At 35.2% G+C, this 23,465-nt stretch overlaps 1 protein-coding gene across 1 annotated transcript in view; it reads right to left on the bottom strand.

The window, feature by feature from the left end:
- Positions 1–3,887: 3,887 nt before the first annotated feature.
- LOC144251719 (DNA mismatch repair protein Msh3-like) overlaps positions 3,888–23,465 on the bottom strand; it is a 37,579-nt gene continuing 18,001 nt past the window's right edge. The window contains 4 exon segments of the mRNA XM_077794490.1: positions 3,888–4,079; positions 8,854–8,932; positions 18,223–18,389; positions 21,877–22,022. Coding sequence (XP_077650616.1) covers positions 3,888–4,079; positions 8,854–8,932; positions 18,223–18,389; positions 21,877–22,022 — 584 coding nt within the window.

Genomic DNA, 23,465 nt, shown 5'->3' with positions numbered 1-23,465 from the left:
TTTACACACTTATTACCATTTCCGTTGCTCTTCCTTCCTTCCTATAAAATTGAGCTTTTGTCCCATGTCATTTACCTTTAGCTGAAAGAACTTTTAGCATTTCATATATTTAGGATTATTGGTGGCAGATTTCCATAGAATTTGTTTTTCTGATGGGTCTGCCTCACATTCTCACCGCCTAGGACACATTCCTTATTTTACTTACATTTTAAGACTAACTTTAATGTCAAAATTGCATATTCTTATATTTCCTTTTTGTTGACTTCATTTAAATGCATGATTTATTAAACAAAACTGTAAAATACTTACCATCTGTTACGTGTAACATAGAGAAGCGGCTTTTAACAGAAATTCATCAGCCCTTCCCAATATTTTATTATAAATGAGTATCAAAACAATGCTGAATGTTTTTGTTACTACTAGTGGTAAGCATCCTGCTTTCAAAATTCATACTGTGTATGGCAATATCCATTGCACCTGCTGCTTTAGACCATTCTAACCACAGCTCTTTCACTAAACAAGATGCACAAAACATGTTATCTATATTTTTCTTTCTTGAGATTTTTGTACTTCTCCAAAACACACATTTCTACTGCCAGCTTTCATCTTGTAAACCTGAATTCTATTTTAGGTACTCCAGGTTTATTTAAATAACAGTGCCTGAACAAGCGAAAGAAAAATTGTACTGCATAAGAATATGCAGTATACTTATAAATTTCCTAGTCATGTTTACCAGCTGCATATCTTTTACTTAATGTGCTGCTGTTTTGCATTGTGATATTTAATCAAGACATTAATCCAAGCAGAAGATTGTTGATTTAAGACAAATTTGAGACCCACTAAAATTGTTGGATGTTTGTTGTTCTGGTGGCTGTAAAGCTTCATCTTTTCTTTGAATATCTTGAAGTACAACTTTACTGCCATTTTACTAACTCTGGGGTACTCCGTGCACCCACTGTCCCACTGGAATTATTAAGTGGTTTATTAATCCAAATTACAGCTCTGAGGAAGGAGTCTCTGAGTGCTCATTATTCACATCCTGCTTTAACAGCTTATACCTTTTGTCTTCATAGTTTGTTCTTGGTGTCCCAGTCATCACGCCTGTCCACCTTTTAGGTGTTACATGCTCATCCTCTTCTAACTAGCCCTCAAATTGCTATCTTTTTTTTTTGTCCTTCAATTTCTTCCAACATGTAAAAATTATAAAGGACTTAAACTCCTGTGGAGACCTCCATCTTCGCTGTTGAAAGACAGCTTGCTAAATATAGATTTCTAGATTTTTTTTTCTTCTCTTTCAGCACTTTAAATGTTATTTTATTCTACCATGGCCTCTGTTGTTTCTCTGAATGGCCTGTCATCCCTAATACTTCTGGTATATGTAATGTGTCCTTTTTTCCTCTGGCTGCTTTGAAAGTCTGCTCTTTATCTGCAATTTACCATAATATGCTAAGTGTGTAATATACCCTGGGTTAACTGAATTGCTTGGTCTGAAATTTGATTTTCACAATATTTGGGACATCTGCAGTTAGTATTTCTCTAAATATTTTTTTCCACTGCTTTATCTTGCTCCACTTATGGGAACTAATCATATATATGTTAAACTGCTAGATGAGATGCTCAGGTTCTGGATTTCCCACCTCCATATTTTTTCTCTCTATAGAAATCATAATTTCTATTGATTTGTCTTTAAGTTCAGTTGATCCTTTCTTCACCTGTCTCCAGTATTCTGTTCAGTTTATCCAGTGGGAGTTTTTGTTTGTTTGGGGTTTTGTTTTCCTGTATTTGTTTTTTGTGGGCTTTTTCCCCCTAGATTTTTTTCCCTGAATTCTAAATTTTTATGTTTCCTATGTTTAGATTTCTTATTTACTCATTAAATGTGACTCCTATTTTAGGTCCTGGTTTTTAACATCCGTATCTCACTAATTCCAACATATGGATCATCTCAGGTTCTACTACTATCTACTGTTTTTCTCTTAACCTTGGGTCACATTTTCTTTCCACATATGTTTGTTTGTTTGTTTTTTTGTTTTTAATTGTATACTGAATACTGCAGGAAATATGAGATTTTAGGTTCTCTTCTGCTGAAGAGTGCTATTTTGTTTTAGCCAAAAGTTAAACTGTGAGCTAATTGTCTTGAACTTGTGGAAGTGTGATTGTACACTTTGCTAAGATGGTTGTGTTGGAGTGTTGCCTTTCCCTGTATGGTAAATCCTTCTTCCTGAGTCATCATCTTTACTTCTAAGGTGTGGCATATCTGGGTTTTAATGATGTTGAGTGAGCCTCTTCAACTTGGCAAAATTCAGACTCCCAACCCTTCTTCCCTGCTGTTGGCAGCAGCCAAAAATCTCTGCTCAGCATTTTTCCAGCCTTCCAGCTGTTTCTGTATCCTGGATTCCTTGTAGTCTCCTAGTTGTATGTAATTTGGGAACCAGCTGTGGATTTGGGAAGGTTTGTGAATGGCTTTGCATCTCTGTAGCTCCTTCCTTCCAAAGTAGCCTTCTCAGTTTCCAACCACTGGGAGTTCTGAACCCCGTTTTCCAGCACCTCTAGTCATTGCTGGTGATTTGTCTTCTCCAGGATTTTTAAATCTTCCTTTCTCACTACATTTTGGCTACATGGACCTTCTTTCCAAACACCTGATACTCTCTCTCTCAACTTGACTTATGATTTTACTTTTTTCTCTTTTGAAATGTTTTCTTCCTTCCAAATATTTACATGTTTGGATTTTCTTACCTTTTAGTGTTCATCCAAGAGATTTTTCCCACCATTCTTTCTCAGATTGCTACTCATTCACAGTCACCACACAGTGTTTTGTTATCTTCATAGTAAATGTTATGGTCTATAATTATTTATCTATTATACTTATTGTTCTATCCCCACCACCCTATTATAAGTTCTATGAGAAGAGGAACCTTATCTGAAATGATCACAGCTATATCCACAGCCCAAAATAGTTGCTCAATTTCAAAACAATGTTCTGTAAGATTTTTGTAATGATATCTGTTATTTTCTCTGCAAGCATCTGACATTATCTTGATAATATTTTTTAATCGTTACCTGGGACATGCCTCTGAGTCCTTTCTGCCTCTCAGGGTCTTCCTCCTGGTTCTCAGCCTCAGTGTGCACCCCTAAGATGTTGAAGCAGTAATCATTTCTTGCAGAGCTGTGAGCTTTCCTAGGGGACTTAATGCCCTCCCACAGATCTGAGGGTCATCTTTCTCCAAGTGACTCCAAGTGACTGTTGTTTCAACTCAGTCATCCCTGTGACTCTTCCTAGTTGCTACTAATTTCACTTCCTTAAAGCCTTGGCCCTGCCTTCTCAATAAAGGAAAGCATCCTTTAGTGTAGGTATAGTCACTATGAAGGACAATGGGTAAAACCCTTCAAAATATAATAATAGTCATAATAATGACCTTATTATATTCTTTAAATATAATAACAGTCCTTGCCAGACATGGTACGCACTCTTGATCCCAATGGCTCAGGAGGCTGAGGCAGAAGGATTGTGAGTTCAAAGCCAGCCTCAGCAACTTAACCAGGACCTAAGCAACTCAGCAAGACCCTGTCTCTAAATAAAACATGAAAAAGGACTGGAGATATCATTCAGTGGTTAGGCACCCCTGGGTTCAATCCCCAATCCCCCCCCCAAAAAAAAAAAAAACAGTCCTTGAAGTAACTTCACATCCTCCTCAATTCACCTATATCACAGAGACTGGCACAAATCCATATAACCAAAACAGGCAAGATTTTTTTTTAAGGCCCATTACCCAAATATACAAACAACCTAAATGAACTAGATTTTACAAAGTAACAGCCATTCAGAAGAATTTCATGGCTTCTCTCAGCCTCTACTGACACAAGAAAGAATCCTCCCTGGATGGGAACAATCAGGCTGTGCCTTCAGAGGCAGGTAATTCTCCAAACAACCTCTCCACAGGGCTCCCTGCCTCTCCTGACCATGGGGCCACCACAGCCCAGCCCCAGGAAGACAGGGGTAAAACCAGAGAGCCAAGATCCCTCAGCTCCTTGGCAAGGTTCTCATTCTTTCTACTGCTGCATCCATCTGCTGTCAAGCTCATCTGGTAACATGTCCAGAGTCAAGTCAGTAGAAAGTATCCAAATGGAAACACAAAGAGAAGAAAAAGATTTAAAATATAAAATAAAATCCCAAGAGCCTTGTATGTTGTCAAGCTCACATATACACACCAGGTTTCTAGAAGGAGAAAGGGAGTAGAAAAAACAAATCAAAAGGTAAAGTGACCATGTACAAATCCAAGAATATCTGCAACCCCTAATCAGGATAAATACACAACAAACCACAGCGTCAGTATATTACAGTCCAACTACTGGGAACTAAAAATAAATAGCAGATCTTAAAAACAATCAAAAGAGGTGTGAAAAGCAGGTGATCTACAGAACAGTGATGAGAATCATCACTGACTTTTCAGCCAAAAAAGTGGAGGCCAGGGATAGTTACATGGCATCTTTAGCATAGTATTTAAAACAAAAAACAAAACAAAACAAAAAAAAAGCTGCTAACCAAAAATTCTCTATCCAGTAAAAATTTTCTTCAAAAATGAAGATATTCTCAGAAAGACAAAAGCTGAGAATTTGTCTATAATAGACCTGTATCCAATACTAAAAAGAAATTCTTAAAAAAATTATTGGCTTGTAAAGCAAAGTAACAATTGTATTGTTGTATTTGTTACATGTGAAAAAGTTAAATGTAAAGCAACAAGAGCACAGTGGGTGGGAAGGGAATACATGGAATGAGACTGTCAGTTTCTTAGTTTTTTCATGAAATAGTATATTATTTGGAAGTAGACTGAAATTTAAAATCGCATATTATAATCTCCAGAGAAACCATTGAAAAAATAAACACAAAGAAATATAGCTAAAAATTCAATACAAAAAAAAAGTAATTTATTCAAAAGATTGAACATGGGGCCCCATGCATTTAAGAGGAGCAGAACAACAGATGGGAAACTTAAAACCCACCACAGGGCCAGGCACGTGGAGCGTGGTGGTGTAGCCCTTGCCTAGCACACACGGGGCCCCATGTTCAATTCCCAGCACCATGAGAAAAGACGGAAGGACTGCCATATAAATAATTGCATCTACTGTCCTCTAATTTCTAGTGCTTATATTTTTTATAGATTCCATGGTTTGCTCAGGGGTCAAGAATTAACTGGAAATGGGCAAGAGGGAACTTCCAGGGGTTATAGAAATGTTTTGGGTCATAATAACATGAGGATCTGAAATCTCAACTCATTGGCCCAAAAATCTATCTACACTCTGCATTTACGGTACAAATAAGGACCCATGATGGTGTTCATTAGCTTCCCATCACTTTAATAAAATACCCAGAAATACTTAGAAAAGGATTCTTTGGGCTCACAGTCTTGGAGATTCCCATCCATGATAAACGGGCTCTGTTGCCTCAGGCCTGTGGCAAAGTAGCACATCATGGGGGGAGTGAGTGGTGGAGCAAATCACTCACTTCATGGTTGGTAAGCTAAAAGGGAGGGAAAGGGTCTCACAGTCCCCTCTGAATGCATCCCCATTAACCCTACCTTTGGGATTCACATCCTGAAAGTCCATAGCACCTCACAGTAGTACCACTCTGGGGACCCAACCTTTAACACATGGTCTTTGGGGGACAGTTGTGAAGTGTTTTGGTGAGAGAACTGAGGTAATTACAGAGAGGTTAATTGGCTTGACTGGTAGTATACAGCTGGTAGTGAAACTAATAAGCTGGGTTTTCTGGCTCTGTGTTCTTAGCCAGTGTGTTATTATCTCATACTGTTTGGCCCAGTAATTCCACTTCCAGGACTGTACTGATAAGCGCCTGTACATTCCAAACATGGGGTAAAAATTGTACAAGGTTAATACTTGCAGTATCGCTGATCAGTAGGGATCTGATGATATAAATTATATTAATTATTATTATTAATTATTAGCTACAGAGTCTTGCTGAGTTTCTTAGGGCCTTGCTAAATTGCTGAGTCTGACTTTGAACTCAAGATCCTTCTGCCTCACATTCCAGAGTTCCTGGGATTACAAGCATTTTTGAATGATAAAAATACAATCTGAATCCAGGTCTTCACCAAAACTAAAAACCAGACAAACAAACCCCATGTACTTTCCAGTCTATCACAGTATGGTATGAAGAGATCATTACTGTGTCTTTAAATCTTAATGCCCTGAAAAAATATTTTTGCTTTAAGATGAAATGAACAGGGGTGGGGTTGTTGCTCAGCAGCAGAGAGCTCGACTCACATGCAAAAGACCCTGGGTTCATCCTCAGCACCACATAAAAATAAATAAGTGGAATAAATGTGTTGTGTCCAACTACAACTAAAATAAATATTTTTAAAAAGATGAAATGAACAATGCCCTCAGGGCCGCACCCCAGGACCTTTGCTTGCTAAGCAAGTGCTCTGCCACTGAGTTACATTCCAGCTCGATGTCTGCCTTTTCCACTCTTTTTTTTTAAATATTTTTTTTAGTTGTAGATGGACACAATACATTTATTTTATTTGTTTATTGTATGTGGTGCCAGGAATCAAACCTGGTGCCTCACACATTCTAGGCAAATGCTCTACCACTGAGCTACAGCCCCAGTCCTGCCTTTTCCACTCTTACTCTCATGCTTCTACAATACAGTTTCTTAGAAACCTCATGATGTGCAGTGACTTTACCACTGTGAGGGTTACAGACTGTATGAAGTTGATATGAGAATCCAGCTGTCTTTTATTAAGGCAGATATTACACAATTTGTGAAGGCATAAATTAATATTATTCTTTTTATTTTTTTTCTTTTGCTTTGGAAAGTTAGTTATCACCCACAAAAAATGTTTCTATGTTGCTAGATGTGGTGGTGCATGCCTATGATCCCAGCAACCTGGAAGGCAGGGGCAGAAGGATCACAAGTCTGTTATGAGATAATCCATCCCCTTATTAAATTATTTCATGTCACATATTATAAGTGCATATCTTAAAAGATGATAAATGATCAAGAAATGAAAAACATATGGGTAAAATAAAAAATATCTATAGCCAAATCTGGAGGCAGGCAGTTTATTATGGTGATATTTCCCTTGTCATTCACATTAAACACTCATATTGCTTTATTTTAAATTTCTTTTTTAGTTGTAGTTGGACACAATATCTTTATTTTATTTATTTTTATGTGGTGCTGGGGATGGAACCCAGGGCCTCACATGTGCTAGGCGAGTGCTCTACCACTGAGCCACAACCCCAGCCCAGTTTAAGAATTCTTTGGGCTTGATGGTGCATGCCTGTAATCCCAGTGACTTGTGAGGCTAATGCAAGAGGATGGAAAATTTGAGGCCAGTATTAGCAACTTAATGAGACCTGTCTCAAAAAATAAAAAGGGCTGGATATAGTTCATTGGTAAAGTGAACCTGAGTTCAATCTTGTACAAAAGGAAAAAGAAACAAAACCTCTTTCCTTACCAGATAAAATTTAAGTTCAAAAAACATTTGTGTGGGGCTGTGGCTCAGTGGTAGCGTGCTCACCTAGCATGCATGAGGCACTGGGTTCAATCCTCAGCACCACATAAAAATAAAGAAAATAAAGTCCATGAACAACTAAAAAAATATTTAAAAACAAATAAAAACAAAAACAACAAAAAACATTTGTGTTTTTGATTCCAGGCACTGGGCCAGACATTATGACTACAAAGATAAATAAGATCCCACTTTAGAAATATTAAAAATAATAAAAATCATGGAAAATTAGTTTCTTTTTGAAAACCAAGGAGTTTTAATGAATCCTAATACTTAATATGTGAGACAAGGCCATACAAATATCATCAATATGCAGGAGGTACATAGATCTGACTCGTAGAAAAACCTAATTGGGAGTTAAAAGAAAATCACTGAAAATCAAATATTTGATGGGAAATTACACTATAAAAATAAGTGTGACATAGGCCAGATGCAGTGGCACATGCTTGTAATCCCAGGAACTCTGGAATGTGAGGCAGAAGGATCTTGAGTTCAAAGTCAGACTCAGCAATTTAGCAAGGCCCTAAGAAACTCAGCAAGACCCTGTAGCTAATAAAATAAATCACTGAATTTCTTAGAGCCTTCATTTTGCTGAGGCTGGCTTTGAACTCTAGATCCTCCTATCTCAGTCTCCTGAGCCACTGGGATTACAGGTGTGTGCCACTGTGTCTTGCTAGGCCTAAATATCTTAATGTCTCTTTCAAATAATTTTCATTGTGACTTTTAAAAGATAATAAAAAATGAAGTAAGCCTTCTCCCAAATTGTGACCAGACATTCTGTATTAAAAAGTGTATATGTATAGGGCTGGGGATATAGCTTAGTTGGTAGAGTGCTTGCCTTGCATGTATAAGACCCTGGGTTCAATCCCCAGCACCCCCCGTCCGAACACACACACAAGTATAAAACAGGGCTGGGGTTGTGGCTCAGCAATAGAGAGCTTGCCTCACACATGTGAGGCAGTGAGTTCGCTCCTCAGCACCACATAAAAAAAATAACCAGCAAACAGAATTCTCTACATAATTATCTTTATCAAACCAAAATAGATCTCTGTTTAACTACCTCCCCAGGAAGGCTTTTATTTCTACTCACTTCCATCCACCTCTCTTTACTAAATTATTTTGCATATAATTTAGTACTTATTTTAATTCTACAACAAAGACCAACATGCATGTTTATTTTAAAATGTGAAGTTTTATTTATTTAGGCAGTGCTGGAGATTGAACTCAGGGTCTTATGCATATTTGGCAAGCACTGAGTCATACTCCCAAACCAAAAATGTAAACATTTTTACCATGATCAATGAACATGTTTGAATCTTACCTGAATCCTGAGTACTCCAACCACCTGGGCTGTAGGTGGTGTAATAGTGAACTTCCACTCTGATCTCCAACGACCATTCCTATTAAAACATACACATACAGTGCTGCAGAATTAGCAGTAGGCACAAGAAAGAGGTGATTTACCACTGAGGCCAAAAAGTTGAAAAAAATTTTTGAGGGGTTGGGGAGGAGGGGACCAGTCATTCCCAATTTGATAAACCCAAGGCATACTCAAACCTAAGTCTGGAACCAAGTGGCCTCACCATAAACATTTTCTAAATTATCTGGATTTCCACTTTTCCTTAGTTTGCTTTGAAGTGAACCATGCCCATTCTGTTCATGGTATGTTCTGAAAATGGACAGGATGCTGAGTTACATAATCAACTTAAATATTACTAACCCTTACCCAAGTGAAACTCAATAATTTCAACTGGGCACTTTATATTAATCATTTGTTCTCACTCAATATAAAAGTAGTTTTTAAAAAGATATGGCTATAGAATCTTAGAATTGGAGCTAGGTATGGTGACACATTCTTGTAATCTCAGTGACTCACAAGACTAAGACAGAAGGACTGCAAGTTCAAGACCAGCCTCAGCATCTTTGTGAGACCCTGTCTCAAAAAAAAAAAAATAACAAGAAGTAGGGATGTAGCTCAGTGGTAAAGCACCCCTCGGTTCAATCTCACATATTGGAGAGAAAACAAAACAAAACAAAACAAAAAAAAAAAAAACCCAAACCAAATTAGAATTGGAAGGAATCTAAATAATGTCTAAATTCATCGATGGAGAGCTAAAATCTTGTAAGTAAAAAAATTACCTTGCTGAGGCAGGAGGATTAGAAGTTCAAGGCTAGCCTCAGGAATTTAGCAAGACCCTCAGCAACCTAGTGAAATCCTGTCTTGAAAATAAAAAGGACTAGGATGTATGTAAATTAATAAATGTTGGGAGCAGCGAATGAATTATATAATCCTTGAGCTGTCCCTCCTGAGAATTCTCTGCGCAAAGGCCTAGATTTGAAACTGTCCAGCTGCTGTGGTGATGCCCTGTTCAAAGGGAAATTCCATGCTAGCCAGGGACTTATCAGTTCTTAACCTTGGGTTCTAATGACAGCTGTCCACAGGTGGAGAATTATGGGCACAAGCTGATAGTTCTAAATGAGCTGTTTATAACCTCCACTTTGGTTCTGTTTATCTTTAAGAAACTTTCTTAGAACTAATCCTTTTGAGGTTAAAACCTATATAATAAACATGGTGAACTGGCTCTGGGTTGTTCATCCCTCATCAGGGGATGGAGAACCATGGCGCCCCAGCTTTTTCTCTATTTGTCTTGTCTCCATCTCCTTATTACCTGGTCTGGTATCTGAATTAACTGCTGTGCAGTTTGCAGCAAAAAAAAATTCTCAAAATGGATAAAAATTGCTGATTTCTCTACAAAATAATTAGATGCAAACAAAAGAGAATATCTATTTCTTACCAAAAGTTTTTAGGCTGAAACTGGTGGCTTTCAATACATGCCATGATAGTCTTTTGTGCATCTATAGTTTTAGAATAAACCTATTGGGGAAAAAAATCAAACTAGAAAAACACAATTAATCTAAATGCCAGACAATGCACATATGCAGTGTGTTAAATCCTTGAGACAGAATAAGCAAAACATAGCACTCACAACCAGATCCTGTTAAATTATATATAAATTATATATATATATATATTTTCAGTTGTAGTGGACACAATACCCATATTTTATTTTTTAATGTGGTGCTGAAGATCGAACCCAGTGCCCTGCACATGCTAGGCAAGCACTCTACCTCTGAGCCACAACCCCAGCCCTAGATTCTGTTAAATTCTAACAGAGACAGAGGTACAATGAATAGAGGAAAATTTTGCTCCGGGATTAGAGTTTAATGGAGGTGCCTTTAAGCTGAGCTTTACAAAGCAGATAAGATTCTGATAAGCAGAGACTGAGAATAAAGACCAGTAAACAGTTCAGGCATGAAATCAAGGATTTGTTAAGTGAATGTCAATTAGGTCATCAGGTTAGAGGGTATGTGTAAAGTAGACTAGTGGGAGACAAAATGGTAGATTTAGACCATACAGTAGTATATATAAGTAAAAACTTTAGATTTCATTCTACAGGAAGCAGAAAGAGAGTAAAACAACATGACCAAAACTATTATATTGGGAGAATATGACCAGCACTATTATTTTTGGAGAATGAGGGCTAAGACTCATACCAGTTATTAAAGTTTAAATGTAAGTGCTCTTAACTAACTTTCTATATTGCCATTTAACTCATCATCATCACATATTTAAAATACTCAAGTTAATGTATTGTTTTTGATAATTGCTTAGAGATTAGATTTTCAGCATTCTCATTAAAAAATAAACCTGTTAGGTAATAAATGTTAATTAGCTCAATTTAGCCATTCCACAGTGTATACATATTTCAAAACATCATGATTTCATTAATTGATATAAGTTTAAAATACAATAATAAAAAAAAAATTATTAAACATTCTGAGGCTGGTGTTACAGCTCAGCTGGTAGAGTTCTTGTTTGACATGCACAAAACCCTAGGTTCAATTCACAGCACCACCAAAACAAACAAACAAACAAATAAAAAATTAAACATTCTATACATATATTTCTTGTCACAATATTATAAAAGGGAAATCATGTTAGAGCCAAATTTATCTGTTAGAGCCCAAAAGATAGTAAAAAATAAAAATAAAATTACTCTGGATTTCTAAAAGTGTTTATTTCAAAACAGTTTTGATTATCTAGTGAAAAATATCTTAACTATGCAGAAGTAGTTTTTTGTATAAATGCCTATGTCAAAAAGACACAAATGTGGATAATAGATCTCCCAACAATTTTAACATTTTTTCCTAAGTCTAAGTTAAAGTATTTAAAAACTTAATTTTTGAAGGAAGGCAATATTTTTTCATAAGTAAATAAGATAAATATGAAATAGAACATATAGAAATTTAAAATTATTATGCATTGTGATTTTATAAAGAAATTTTTCATGTATTTATACTCCTTTCAAAAATGGTTTAGGGGGCTGCGATTGTGGCTCAGTGGTAGAATGCTTGTAGTATGTGTGAGGCACTGGGTTCAATTCTCAGCAACACATATAAATAAATAAATAAATGCCCACTGAAAACTAAAAAATATTTAAAAAAAGATTTAGGGAATAAAATACAGAGACCATAACTAAGAAAGAAGTGATGTTTGGTTGGCCAAAGTTCCCAAGTGATAAGGTAAATATAAGAAATATAACACTCTGATAATGAAATAGGCAGACAGTTACTTAACAGTACAGAAGCCATTGGAATAATGATCTTTCACATAGGATCTTAAAGCATTGTCATAGGATTCTCTCCAAGACTTCAAACCTCCATCTACTTCCTCTGGTTGAGGGTCACTTGCTTCTTTCCATAAGTGATCAAACTTAAAGGAAATTTTGTTTCTTGGATCTAAAAATTGGCTATTACCCAGGTCACCATGCTCTGTAATTAAGACCTTCCAAAGAAGAATTAAAATTATGAGTAACTATAAAAAATATAGTTATCACATTTTGCAAAACAAGTAAATAAAATTGAGGAAAGCAGATTTTCATTAAGTCAAATTTCTCTTTCATATTGATTTTTTCCAAGTCTCATTTTTATTCTTATGAAAATATTATATTTATGGTAAGTCAACTTTATCCTATAAATTGCCCCCCCTCCTAAACACCCATCATTTCTTGGTTGGTTTAATATTTATGTAAGTACTTTTGAACACTTTGGTATTCTTTTTTCTATACTTTATGCAAAATTTTCAGAGTCACTATACTGAACATTTAAAAATATATAGAGGTAAAAATCTCCTATTTCCCAAATAGCAAATTCCTAAAGGAACTTAAAGTAGCCTACATTTCAGTATGAATGCTTTTATTTCCCCATTGAGTAAAAAATGTCTCCTGTTATTCTTACCAGACAGAATTAGAGACAGCTAGAAAACTTTTAAGATCTTTTGATTTTCTCTCTTCATATTAGGGGCATCTCTCTCTCTCTCTCTCTCTCTCTCTCTCTCTCTCTCTCTCTCTCTCTTCAAAGATAACAACTAGTATCAGCAGAAAGAGAAAAGAATTTCCTAATGTGTAGAATATTTTTAAAAACTTTGAAAATCAAGACATAAATTTATTCAACACTTAATATACATCTGCTTTGGTTTCTATCATCTCAACTACATGTCAGGCAGGGTCTATCTAATGGGTGTATTTTTTCATATATTTTTTGGATCTTTTGAAAATATGTGAAAAGGCCATTTGTTGGGCATGTAAGCTGGAAATAAGCCTACTTGCCTTTGTGCGGGATCATAGGGCTCCACTCACTGGTCTGTATATTTGTGGTTTGGAACACCAACCACAACCAGCCCCATCACCATGGTAACATGGCCACCCTCAAGTGCACATTGTGTTCCTTTTCTTTCTGCTTTTTGCCAGTGAACTTTCAGCCCATTGGATGCCACTTGAAAGTATGTTGCTTCCTCACTGGATTATTATGGCCCTAAGCTAAATTTACTAGGTAACAGACTATGCATAAAAGGCTTCCCTATGCAATAATAATGTGAAACAACTTCTGTGAAACTGGTCATCAGAAGCCTCTTTTTGACTTTGTCACCACAACCTCCTCAGCTCTTCAGTGGGCTTTGGGTGGACCAAGTGAGCCCACAGCCATTGAGTACTCTTCTTCCTAAAACCAAAAAGTGTGTGTGTGTGTGTGTGTGTGTATGTGTGTGTGTGCATGTGTGTCTGTGTGTGTGTCTCTGTGTGTGTGTATTTGTGTACAATTAAAAAAAAATCATGGATACTTTGAAGCCAATTAATACTGCCACGGGGTAAAAAATCCCAGCAATAAAGGTGCCTCTGAAAAAAACATACTACTACACAAGTCATACAGATGCTTTTTTAAGTATATGCTACTCAAGTTTTATAATGTTATATGTTGCTCACTGTCATGTTCAACCCATTTTTGGATATACGAAATACCGTAAGTAACATTGCCTATTATATATTAGGTGACTTATCAGTACTTGTTAACTGAATGCAAGTATTAAACTTTTATGGCATGGTATTAAAAGGATATCAGTACCAATGACCAAGAAATAAACAAAAAAATACCTGAAATTTTTAGTAATCTCATAGTTATTTTTAAAATTCTGTTGGTAATTAAATTCAGCCTACAAAGAAAAAGCATGAAGTTGACTCTTTCATTTAAATTCTCAAAATTTAACACAACATTCTCCCTCATATCTGGATCATGGACCCACTATGAAACCAACAAATACCAATTAATGAATGGCTTATGATTTAGGATTTACCATTTCCTGAGTGGTCTTTCCTTGAAAAAAATTAGTGCAAAAACATTTAACATTAACAAAGCATTATAGCCACTTATGTAATAAATAAGTCTTAAAAGAGCTATAATTAACTCCCTTCTCTCATTGCTAATATTAGTTACTTGTATGTCCATCTATTTCTTGATTTAGTACCTCAAAAGTTTATCAATCTTATTAATTTTTCCGAGAATCACCTCTTGACTTCATTGATATCAATTGTATGTTTTATTTATTTCTGTTTCATTTTTATTATTTCTTCTGTTTTTCTGTTCTTTTGTTAACTTGCTGAGATAAATAATTAACTCATTATTATTTAACCATTATTCTTTGATATGAGCATTTTCTCAAACAGATACTTTTGTTAAAAACAACAGATTTTTATATTTTTTTGTAGAATTTGAAAGGAAGAAAGTAATTTGTAGTTAATCTTATTGTGCCTTGTGATACCTGATTTTAGGTACCTAGATATTTGGTTATATATTGTGTCTGAGTATCTGAGGGTTATTCTAGTTAAAAATAAACATTTAAATTTGCAAAATTAGTACAGCAATATGCCCTCTCCAATGTGGGTGATGAGGGTGGCCTCATCTAATCTACTAGAGACATGAATAGACTTAAAGACTGAGTAATAAAGAAATCTTTCTCTGTTTGGTTGTATTTGAAGTGAGATGTCAGTCTTCTGCATTTGGATTATGACTCTCACTGGAGCTCAGACCATGAGCTCTCAGGAAAGTGCCTCACTCTGGCCTTAAGACTCAGACTGGAACTATATAATTATAGGTCTCCAACTTGTCAAATACAGATTTTGGACGTCTTAGCCTCCATAAATGCATGAACCAATTCCCTTATAGTAAATGTATTTTTAAATGTCTCTATTTGTGTGTGCATACTATTAATTTAGCTTCTCTAGAGACACCAGAATAATGCTCCAATACAAGATACACCTGTTATACAGATAAATTATTTGAATTCATGAAAAGTAAACTTTCATTTTTATGTACCAGCTACAAAGCTAAGAAATAAAATTTTCAAATAATAGCTCTTATAATAGAATAAAATATCATGTACTTTGGACTAAATAATATAAAATAAGAAGACCCTCAGGAGAAAATTATACTCTTAAGAGAAATTGAAGATCTAAGAACAAGATACTATTTTTGTGATTATCAGATTTAATATTTTCTGAAGGGCTATGTTAATTCCCCTCAAGAAGTTAGCAAAATTACAATCAAATCAAGCAGCCTCTACTGACAAGATAATTTAAAAAATAACATAGGAGATTCAAAAGGTTAAGAAAATCAGTAACATAATCTTTAAAGAAGCACAAGTATTTGCTCCTCTAGTTGTTATAATTTACTACAAACCTGCAGCAATTAATATATTGGCATAAGGATAGAGAAATAGATCAATGGAACAGATTAGATTGTTCAGAAGCAAGATCATTTATACCCTTGTCTTACAACAAGTGACATTAGAGTATGGGAGAGTGTAGGCAGTGGAGAATTGGGGTAAAGTGGATGAATGATACTGAATAATTAAAGACACTTATATGGAAAAAAATCAACCTCAATCCCTACTTCATATTCAACATAAAAATCAATACTTGCAGGCTTTCATACCTATTAACTACACACATTTATTACAGTTCTGATAATGTAAACATGTATCTTTATGACCTTAGTTAGAAAAAAGACTTCTTAAATAGAATATATAAGTTACTAATCATACAGGGAAGGGATACCACACTTTAACTACATGTAACTAAGATTCATCAAAAGCCACCTCAAAGAAGAAAAAAATTAAGTTGCAGAAGTGGAGATGGATGTGACACATATAACAAAATGATTCATATCCAGAATATATGAAGAACGCCTAAACCTTCAATAGGAAGAAAAGTATCAAAACCCTAATAGAAGAAGATGGGGGTATGCATAGGGTTTATAGCTCAGTAGTAGAGTATTTGCCTAGCATGAGCAAGGCCTGGGTTTGATCTATGTCCTACAAAATAAAGGAAAAAATACAAGCACTTCACAACAGATGACATTTAAATAGCCAATATACATACAAAGGTGCTCTAACTCTTTAGGAAATAAGGAAATGCAACTCGGACAATATTGAAAACTATTACCCACTAACCAGTCAGCAAAATTATTATCAAATATTGATGATAATTTGGAACAATAGGAACTTTCTTACACTGCTATTGGAGCATTAAATGGCTCAAATTCACCATTTCATACATACATGAGTCACTTGAGATTCTAATCAGCAACAGATCACACATATGACAGTGATCCCATAAGATTATAATGGAGCTAGCCAGGTGCAGTGGTTCACACCTACAATTCGAGCTAATAGGAGGAATGAAGTTTTGAAACCAGCCTAGGCAGCTTAGCAAGACAACGTTTTAATTTTCTTAATTTTAATTTATTTTCTTAAAGTAAAAAATAATAAAAGGCTGTACATGTAGCTTGGTGGTAGAGAACCCTTGGCTTTAATCCCTAGTACCACCAAAAAAGATCATAATCTAACTGAAAAAAATCCTTAATACATAATGAAGTCATAGCTGTCTTGACAACAACATGATATTCATGTGTTTGTGGTGACATTAGTATAAACAAACTTACAGTTCTTCCTGTCATATCAAAGTATAGCACATACAATTCTGAAAAGTGAATAACATTTGATAATTATGATAAGCATAATGATGGTGTACATATACAGAAATAATACACTAAAATGTAGTTATCTCTGGGTTTTACAATTTTGAATTACTTTATCTTTCTTTTTTGTAAATCCTAACTTCTAAATGAACATATGTCTGTGTTATAATCAAAAAACAAATTACAAAAGCTACTTTGTTGGAAGTTACATTTAAATAGAATGAACACTCTTAACTTTAAGATCAAAGAAACATATGGAACTTCACTTAATAAATCAGTTTGATTTTCTAACTGTTTTGTCGACTTACTAAATGAAAATCTTTATGTGCTTGCTTGCCTAATTCTAAAGTCCAGTTCCTCAATATACAACTTCCTCTTCATTCAAGCCCCAGCCCAAAATTTTTGTCTCTTCACCACCACTGCTGGTCTTCACCACTGCTCCACAGTGGCAGTATAGAATCCTCCTCAATGGTACGAAACATATCATGCCTCATGAATCCAGTTAGATATGTACATACTTGCCTTTCCTATTGGGTTGTCAACTGTGCCAGACACATATAATAAACTCATTTTCTTCCTCTACAGCATCAGTGCCCATTACACCATTTCATATATAAGTCATGTGACCTTAGATCTTGTAAATAAAACTACTGGACACTACTGGACGCAGCACTGAACTGAAACTTAAAGCACAAAAAGGGGGATAGTAGAGGATAGGAAAGGCAGCAGAATACAACAGACACTAGTATGGCAATATGTAAATCAGTGGATGTGTAACCGATGTGATTCTGCAATCTGTATACAGGGTAAAAATGGGAGTTCATAACCCACTTGAATCAAAGTGTGAAATATGATATGTCAAGAACTATGTAATGTTTTGAACAACCAACAATAAAAATTTTTTAAAAATCGAAAAAAAAATAAAGCACAAAGAAAGCATTTTCAAAACTACGTAAGATTTCCAAAAAATGAATCCTATCTCCAGAAACTGAAAATTACCAAACAATATACTGAAGTAATATCATAAGCCCCTTAATTACCAAACAATAGCATTAAGTAATATCAGAAGCCCCTTTAAAATGATCATTTTTATAGTCTTACATTAAAGAGACAGTATGGGTAATTTTCTTTTGAAAATTTCCATTATTTTGAAATACAATTCTGAAATGGAATTTTGAAAAAAGCTGAAATATAAAATTTTTTAAGTTACATTGAAATATAATTTTTATAATTATAAACTATTTTTAACAACTTTGACAAGTTTGGCTTTGTCAGTAAATCAGTTTCAGAATCATTATCTTCAAACAGCATGCCAACATACCTAATAGCAGTGACCCTGTGAATGAGCATCTCTGTTTGCTCTGACAAGTCTGATGGAAGTAGCAGCTCCACCGGCTGCAGGCTTGATATCCGAGCCTCCAGCTCGGAACGGGAAGGAGAGTCCTGGAAACTATCGAACACAACTTCACCTGTGGCAGGCTGCACACCCTGAAAACAAGCACAAATGTAATATCACAGACAATATAATTTCTTCCAGTTATGGTTAAACATGCAAATAGTAAAGATGATACATCCCATTTCTAAAGTGTTTGAAAACCTGTTGTTTTTCAAGACTTATTTACATAAGTCAGAGTCACTGAACTAAAAGAAACTAAATGGGAGTTTCAAAAGGCACCTGAGTACAGGCCCTGGACCTAATGCAAAGATGGAGTGGCTATGACAAGTCACCAAATCCTACTTGGGCCTCAGTTTCCTCCTCCAAAATGGAAATAAGTCAGTTTATTTCCCTAACAGAACTATTGTAAGGATCAAGTCAGAAAAAAAAAAAAACGTGAATGCTTTAGAAAATATAAGGCATTGTACAGATAGATACAGAAGTAATAAGTAATATGGTCCTAGTAATCTGAAAACCAAAATGTTCAAGAATACACTTAATTATATAAACAAATAAATAAAAAGCAAATTTTTGCAAAAAAAAAAATATACATGTAACAAATTCTCATGAACCCCAACCAGGCAGTCTATTCAATGAAATAACTTGAAGATACCCCATCACCCTATGCCAAAAGACAAACTGGAAAATATTACCACTTGGAAGAGGTTAAAAAAAAAATGTCAAGTTACTTAGCCAAGGTCTCAGAACTAAATGGTGGATTCAAACCCACACAGTCTAACTCCCCAGGCCACACTCTTATATACTACTAATGCCTATGAGAAGCCTAGGGTGAGTTATAGCCTCCACCAGCTAAAAGAAGGGAGAATCATTAATCCCTATGTTCATATGCTATTGATGGCTAACCAACTGACACAGCCTCTTTCTAAAACAGCCCGCTGAAAATATCCACATCCTATCAGCAATTCCTTCCCCAGATGTAAATTCCTGAGAAATTCAGGCATGTATAAAGTAGAAGACATGCACAAAAACATGTATACATATAGCAGTATTCTTTGTAGAACCAAAAACTAGAAAGAACCCATATGTCCACCAACAGAGGAATATGTAAACTGTACACAATAAAATGTAATAGGACACAGCAACAAAAAACCTACAGCAACAAATGTAAATAAATCTCACATAAAAACATAGGAAACAAAAGAAGCAGGATCTAAAGAAAAATACGTACAGTATATCTACACTTGTGATTAAAGTGGTAAAACTAGAACTAAAAGGAAGGAACTTATTACCTCAAAAGTCTGGATTACAGTCACTTCTGGAGTGAAGAGATACACAAGGATCTTATGGGTTGTAGTAGTTATAGTTCTGACCTGGGTGACTGTCTTACGCTACCCTGCCAAATTTATTTTATGCATTTTTCATTGAATATTTTATAATTTTTTAAATATCTCACACATAGATCAAAAATACTTTCATTCAAAAAAGACTACAATCTTAAAAAAAGAAAAATCTTTTAATTCCATTGAAAAAGCTTTCTATAGTATTCCATACTATACTATCTATAGTATCAGTGTCTCAAGATACATATCTAAGTTTATGTCCCACAGTCTATAATCATGCATTTACAAAAGCCACTTAAAAGATGTCAAATAACAAACTTATCAGCCAGCCAAATATTCTGTTACTAAATTTAATTAGAGAAATTTTCTATTGTAACACCTGAAACTTCATTATTCTATAAGGTATGTATTATCAAGAAAGCTAAGTGGGCATGGTGGCGCACGTCTATAATCCCCATGGCTCAGGAGGCTGAGGGCAGGAGGATTACAAGTTCAAAGCCAGCCTCAGCAAAAGCAAGGTGCTAAGCAACTCAGTGAGACCCATTCTCTAAATAAAATACAAAATGGGACTGGGATGTGGCTCAGTGGTCAAGTGCCCCCGAGTTCAATCACTGGTACCAAAAAACAAGAGGAGAAATTTAAAGTCAATCTGTTTAGAACCATACTGTCCATACTGAAGGCAATGGTCCTAATCACCGTGTTTTTCCAATAGTGAAGCCTTCGATTCTAGACTCACTGCCAGTACACAAAGATGACTCCCAGGCTGTGACTATGGAATGGCTAACACTGATCACAGCAGGGAAAAATCCAGGAAGAACTGTTCTGAAGGTAAAGGAAAATGAGTTCCATTTCAGCCACTGAGTTTGAAGGGTCAGAAAATTCTGAGTGCCCTTGCTTAATACTAATTTAGATGCAAAAGCCTGGAGCTCAGGAGAGAGGTTGAGCCAGCTGAAAATATCCACATCCTATAATTCATCCTATATCCACACCCTATAACCACTTTTGGACTGATGATATCCTTAACTCTGGATATCATCAATCCAAAAGTGGTTTCTGAGATCAAGAGAGGATCCAAAAAAAAAAAAAAAACACTGAAAGGGCAAATTACCACTTTCATTTTATTTTTGTATCCCACTTCACATACTATGGTTAGATCTGTCAGTAGATTAGAGGTTATTTCTAAATGTGCTAAGAAGGAACTATACATTGTCAACTCTGTTCTTTAAACTGAGTTTCAGGTAAATATAAAATAGCATATGTTAAATATGTTAAATATGTTAAATATGTTAAAGCCTAAAAGCAAATAACTTTACTATTTGTAGATAGGTCCAACTGTGTCTGCAGTTAGATAAAAAGTGCTTCTCAAGGAAGAAAAACAAATCTAATTGGCTTAGAGCCATCCAATCCCCAAGGTAATGCTAACTCCCTGAGAGAAGAGCTTACAGGTTAAGCAAATGCCAAGTTAGCACAGAGTAACACAGAATAAGGTATTAAAAGTCACACTGGAGACATTCAGATTGTAAGAATTTATTGATATTGTCACTGACTGTAGAAATTTTAAAAAGCAAAGAGAAGTTATTACTCAGGCAAAAAGCCCTGCTTTCACTTAATGTACAATAGGACAAAGGTATTTAATAATTGTGAAAGGCCCTAAAAAGATTTTGAGCATGGTCCAGGTAGGCATGTAAATGGGCAAATGTATTCATAAATTGCCATAAGGCAAGGGCAAGAAAACTATAATTCACGAACAATGTTTATATGAAACACTGAGTATAAATATTCCTAACACTTAGTCTGGTGTTTTACATTGGTCAATTATCACTTCTCTAACTATCCCTTTCTCCAAATCTAGATAGAATATTCTGAATCATTCATGTTTAATTTCAAGCCTGTAGATGAAATCTAGAAAACTCTTGCTACACATGCATGTGGCTGGCTTATGTTTCATTCTACTATGTGCACACTGTCCACATTTATGCCTATTGCTCCACTTACCTTCAACCCTAAAATCCTGAAGCATATGAACCGAAACTATCTGTATCTTTCCATAGCAGAGTGCTGAGATAGGAGTATACTGTAACTAGTGATGTAACGTATAATCTAAAGAGGACAATGCTTCCCAGTTCAATTACTTCAAGGCATATCTCATCAGTTATCCTCATTATAAACCATTTGTGATTCTCATGTTTAGAAATACCATGAACAGTTATTATTCCTTTTTCACCTACAAAATTCTTACCACAATGCCAATGAAAATGTTCCCCATTTTTTTGTCCTTAATGTTTTCCTTATTTTCATAGATACATAGAAGGTAGCTGGTAGAAGTATCAGTCAGTATCTCATCAACATCTACAGCATCATCCAGCTTGATCAGAGGATTCACATGTAATAATGATTAAAGAAAAATAATGTCCTGAAGTGCCACTAATGTTTAATATTAACTGTTTTCTCCATTAAAACAATGGTTCATTTTCTGAGTATTTTCCTCTATGCAAAACTCTTCCATGCAGCACATTCTTCTGATTTACCATGAGCATAGCTGCATGTAAGGTTCATGACGACAGGTAACTATTATTGTCTCACTTCCAAAGGCCCTAGGAGAATACATCAGATGCTGTGGATGCCCAAATATTAACCCCCTTTAATTGGATGATGCTGAGACTTGAATTATTAACAATTCTAAAATACTTGATTCTATAAATCAAAGCATAAATATAGTAAAATAAGTATAAATTAATTTTTTTCTTTAACATACCTAAAGCTCCCAGAAAGGTAAAACAGTTTTAAAAGACATTTTAAAAAATCAGAAATAAATGTATATGTGTGTAGGTTGTGCATGCGTGCATTTGTTTGTGTTTGTGTGTGTGTGTGTGTGTGTGTGTGTGTGTGTGTGTGTAAAATGAGTCCATTAGTCCAATTCTCAAGAGGTAAAAGCTAATTCTGGAAAAAGCTGGTCTGGATACATCCAATTTGGGTATAAGAAGATAAAAGAAAGGAGGAAACACTGCCAAATTCGTTCTATGAAGCCAGTTATCACCCTGATACCGAAACCAGATAAAAGCATATCAAGGAAAGAAAACTACAGACCAATATCCCTGATGAACACAGATGAAAAACTTCTTAATAAAATGCTTCAAATTACATTCAAAAACACACTAAATAAAGATAGTACACCATGATCGGGGATGCAAGCCTAGTTCAACGTAGAAAAATCAATAAATGAATTCACCACATAAATAGATTTAGGGACAAGAATCACATGATTATTTCGATACAGAATAAGCATTGGACAAAGTCCAGCACTCATTCATGTTTAAAACACTAGAGAAACCAGGGATAGAAGGAACTGACCACAACATTGTAAAGGCTATATATGACAAACCAAAGGCCAATATCATACTGAACAGAGAAAAACAGAATATTTCCTCCGAAAACAGGAATAAGACAAGGATGTCCACTCTCACCACTCCAATTCAACATATTCCATAAAACTCAAGCCAGAGCAATTAGGCAAGAGAAGGAAATTAAAGGGAGAGAAATAGGAAAAAAAGAAGTCAAATTATCTGTCCACTGATGACATTATCCTATGTTTAAAAGACCTGAAAAACTCCAAGAGAAGACTTCTAAAGATGATAAACAAATTTAGCAGGATACAAGAACAACATATTGCTTTCCTATGCACCAATAATGAATCCGCTGAGAAAGAAATCAGGAAAACTATCGCATTTACAATAACTTGAAAAAAAATATTTAGAATAAATCTAACCAAGGAGGTGAAAGACCTCTATGAAAACACTGAAAAAAGAAACAGAAGATCTTAGAAGATGA

Source organism: Urocitellus parryii, unplaced genomic scaffold (genome assembly GCF_045843805.1).
Source record: "Urocitellus parryii isolate mUroPar1 unplaced genomic scaffold, mUroPar1.hap1 Scaffold_166, whole genome shotgun sequence".
NCBI classification, from domain to species: Eukaryota; Metazoa; Chordata; class Mammalia; order Rodentia; family Sciuridae; genus Urocitellus; species Urocitellus parryii.
This window is presented reverse-complemented; position numbering and strand designations above follow the sequence as displayed.